The sequence below is a fragment of the Cyprinodon variegatus genome, unplaced genomic scaffold, assembly GCF_000732505.1.
Source record: "Cyprinodon variegatus isolate N-32 unplaced genomic scaffold, C_variegatus-1.0 Scaffold243, whole genome shotgun sequence".
In the NCBI taxonomy this organism is placed as follows: Eukaryota; Metazoa; Chordata; class Actinopteri; order Cyprinodontiformes; family Cyprinodontidae; genus Cyprinodon; species Cyprinodon variegatus.
In genome coordinates this window covers 505,141-508,552 of record NW_015150696.1, presented here as the reverse complement: position 1 = coordinate 508,552, position 3,412 = coordinate 505,141, and the positions used below count along the sequence as shown (strand labels likewise).

Here is a 3,412-nt window from a genome sequence, read left to right as displayed (position 1 = left end):
ATTATATGTTCAGAAGAGTGATATTTTCGCATCCCAAAAACATTGTAGTGGAAAAAGTCACACGTCGTTATCAATTGGTCCTATTTTCTCTCTGTTCGTATCAGTGCGCGCCGTCATTCAGACAGCGAGCCCAACAACAGCCATGTCTCCCTCCGCCGCGGAAGGGGATGCCATACAGATTCATGTCAAAAATACCGAACTATCCTTTTAAGGCTTTACTGCAAAAACGATATACGAATAAGTAAAGATTTCTTAAATTAAGTCTATTTCCCTTAATTTAAGATAATAATAATAATAAATAATAAAAATAAGATAATTTGCCAATAGAATGAGTATTTTTACCCTTAAAATAAGATACTTAGATAATATGCACTTGAAATAAGACAAAACAATTGTTTTTTTTTCTTATTTTAAATTTAATCCAGCGAAATGTGTTTCACTTACCTCCTCAATTCAAGAAAAAGTGCATTTTTTAAAAAGAAAAAAATGACTTATTTAGATTTCAATTTTTTGCAGTGTTGGAAATTATCTATTTGATTTGTCTCATTTTGAAAAAAAAAAAAAATTACCTTTAGAGTAAAAGTCCTGCTGATAAACAGATCTGCACCCTATATTCAAACACTTTTAGGCCTCTGACAGTTTTTTTTTGTCTCCAAAATTTGCTGAAAAATATACTCACCATTGCATCACCACTTCTATGTTTCACAGCTCGGCTGTGCGGTGTTTTACAACACATAGCATTGTATGTCTCTGCTTTGGTAACATTTATTGAGAGTATTTTGTCAGCATGATCATCGCTCGTTTCAAACAAAATCAAAGAGTTTTTATGGATTTCTTTCACCCTGACCTTCAGCTGTCACTCTTCCAAAATGAATTGACTGCTTCTCCCTTTTCAGCGTTGGATGTCTGCAGCTCCTCCAGAGTCACCATGTATTTCTGTGCTGTTTCTCTGAATAATTCTGTACTTGCCTGGCTGCTCATTTGAAGTTGTGTAATCCTATTTCCATTTTCAAATGGATTGAACGGTGCTCTGATGGATATCGTTGCCGTTTGTTAATTTTTCAGATATTTTTACTGGATTCAAGCAGAGAACAAATTACACAGTGATTGATTATTTGGACTATTAACTGATTCAATGATGTCCAAAGTTGATTGGTTGCACACCACATTCCATCTTTGTTGCATAAATTCTGAGTTAAATCAATTAAGCTATGTGCTGGTAGTAGGACAGAATGCTCAACTCTTACAGAGGTACATTTCAAGGCACGTTATGTTAATTTAATGTCCTATAAAATGTCAGAATGTGCTGCAGTTAAGGCTGCCCAATGTTGGGAAAACGGGATATAATCAGTAAATGCACAATGAGATTGATTGGGATTGACCCATAGAAGTACATAGAAGTATCCCTCTGCTGTCCTTAGTGTTTAGTTCACTGAAATCTAAATCAGTTCTAAGATTAAAAGACATGGAAACTCCATCTAGTTGGAAAATACGTTATAGGTGAGAAGGTAGGCTGAAAAATCATGTTCTACCAAATACTTAATGCAATGATGTCACTGTTTCATTATATTGTGCAGCTCTAATTAGACTATTATAGTAATGGAAACATTTTTAGTTTATTCTTTTTGAATATTTGCTTCTTTTTTTTTTTTTTTTTAAGACACAGCAGTTTACCACCTTTTCTTCTGTAAAAATCAGGATCATTTTACAAGATGGAGGAGACCAGTCCTTCAATTCTGTGGGAAGACCAGCGGGCTCAGAGTATAGAGGAGAAGGTTGAATGCCTCAGAAGGAAGCTCAAGTACTATTTCATGAATCCCTGTGAGAAATACCACGCAAGGGGACGAAAACCTTGGAAACTCGTGCTTCAGATTGTCAAAATCGCTATAGTTACCATCCAGGTTTGTAGCTTTCTCAGATTTAATTAAGATATTTGCCGTAGAGTGTGTTTATTTTCAGAAGCCTCGTCTAAAACTCATTTTGGTGATTACAGCTGGTATTGTTTGGACTGAGCAACCAGATGGTTGTTACTTTCAAAGAAGAGAACCTGATGACTTTCAAGCACATTTTCCTGAAAGATTATGTTGATGGAGGCATGGATACTTACTCTATTTACAAACAGGCTGATGTGTATGATCACATGGACTACATTATTGCTCAGGTAAGAGATTTTAATTGTTTGGAAGAATTCTCTTCTATTTATGCTTTTTTTTTTCTTTTTTTTTTTTTTCATACTGGTGTTAATTATTGATAGAATTTTATGACTCAAAGCCCTGACATAATGAGAAAGACTGAAGACTGTATGCTATCACGGGACTGGACTTTGTTCACCACTATTTTTTATTTTTTTTTAATATTATTGTGCTGTTCTGTTAATGAGTGGTTAACGTAGGTTTCTGACTTCTATCTCCACAATGCATGCATCTTTATTATCCCCTCAACTGTTGTCAAACAGATTCTAATATTTAAAAAATGTCCATTTCCAGTATGGACTTCTGCATAACATCACTGTTGGGAATCATGAATATGAGAAAAATGGCACTTCCTACACCCCGCTGTCACTATGTCAGGAGTTCTACAGGAATGGCAGCATCTACCCTGGAACTGAGACCCTTGAAATCGATGCTCATGTTGACACTGGTAAGCATTGATATTGCTGCAACTGAAGATTTTTGATACTAATTAATTTTACATTAGTAAACAGTGGTTGCAAGTTAATGCAACCGAAGCACTGGTACTGCTCAATGACTGCTCATCCAATACTTAAAAGATCAATCAAGTATAGAAGATGGATGGATGGATTGCTTTAGAAGATATCTCACTTCTCTTGAAAATAGATCAACCAAATTTAACTTTACAGCAGCTATCAAAAAGATATTCAGCATTTATTACAGCTTAAGTATCTTTACATCCATCCAAAAAAAGGAATATTACTTAAGAGTTTGAAGGGATTTCAGTGATTTAACATAAAGCGTGAAACTCATGGATTCATTATACAGAATAAACTTTAGATTTTTTTATTTCTGATTGGTATGATGAGTAACTACAGCTTATAAATAGGATATTAATTAGCCCACAGAGTCGAAAGCAAGAGTGCCGACTGCAGTGATAGACTGAAGCACTGAGAGAAGGCTATAAACGGCGGGGCCATAGAAGATGGCTGCTCAGGGGTCTACACTTAGATCCAGAATTTGAGTGAACTGGTAGAAAAAGTGCACAAGCACCAAAACCACAGTAATGGCTGAATCGTACAGCAGAGCCCATTTTATTAATAATACTATTGAGTTGAAGCTGAATCCGATGCTTCAAAAGCTGCTACACCTACAAAGTTTTAGATGATTTAATATTCCGATAAGCTTTTTGTAGATACTGATGTGATTTTTTAGCAAAACTTAGTATTTTGTTACACTAT

The 3,412-nt window shown here is 35.1% G+C and overlaps 1 protein-coding gene across 2 annotated transcripts in view; it reads left to right on the top strand.

Moving 5' to 3' along the window:
• The window catches only part of LOC107089208 (mucolipin-3-like), a 13,316-nt gene that overhangs the window by 1,049 nt on the left and 8,855 nt on the right, over positions 1 to 3,412 (top strand). For both annotated transcript variants that reach the window (XM_015381861.1, XM_015381860.1), the window contains exons 2-4: positions 1,699 to 1,901; positions 1,994 to 2,161; positions 2,487 to 2,640. In XM_015381861.1, the coding sequence (XP_015237347.1) occupies positions 1,713 to 1,901; positions 1,994 to 2,161; positions 2,487 to 2,640 (511 nt within the window). In that variant the 5' untranslated portion in view covers positions 1,699 to 1,712. The remainder of the gene's footprint in view (positions 1 to 1,698; positions 1,902 to 1,993; positions 2,162 to 2,486; positions 2,641 to 3,412) is intronic.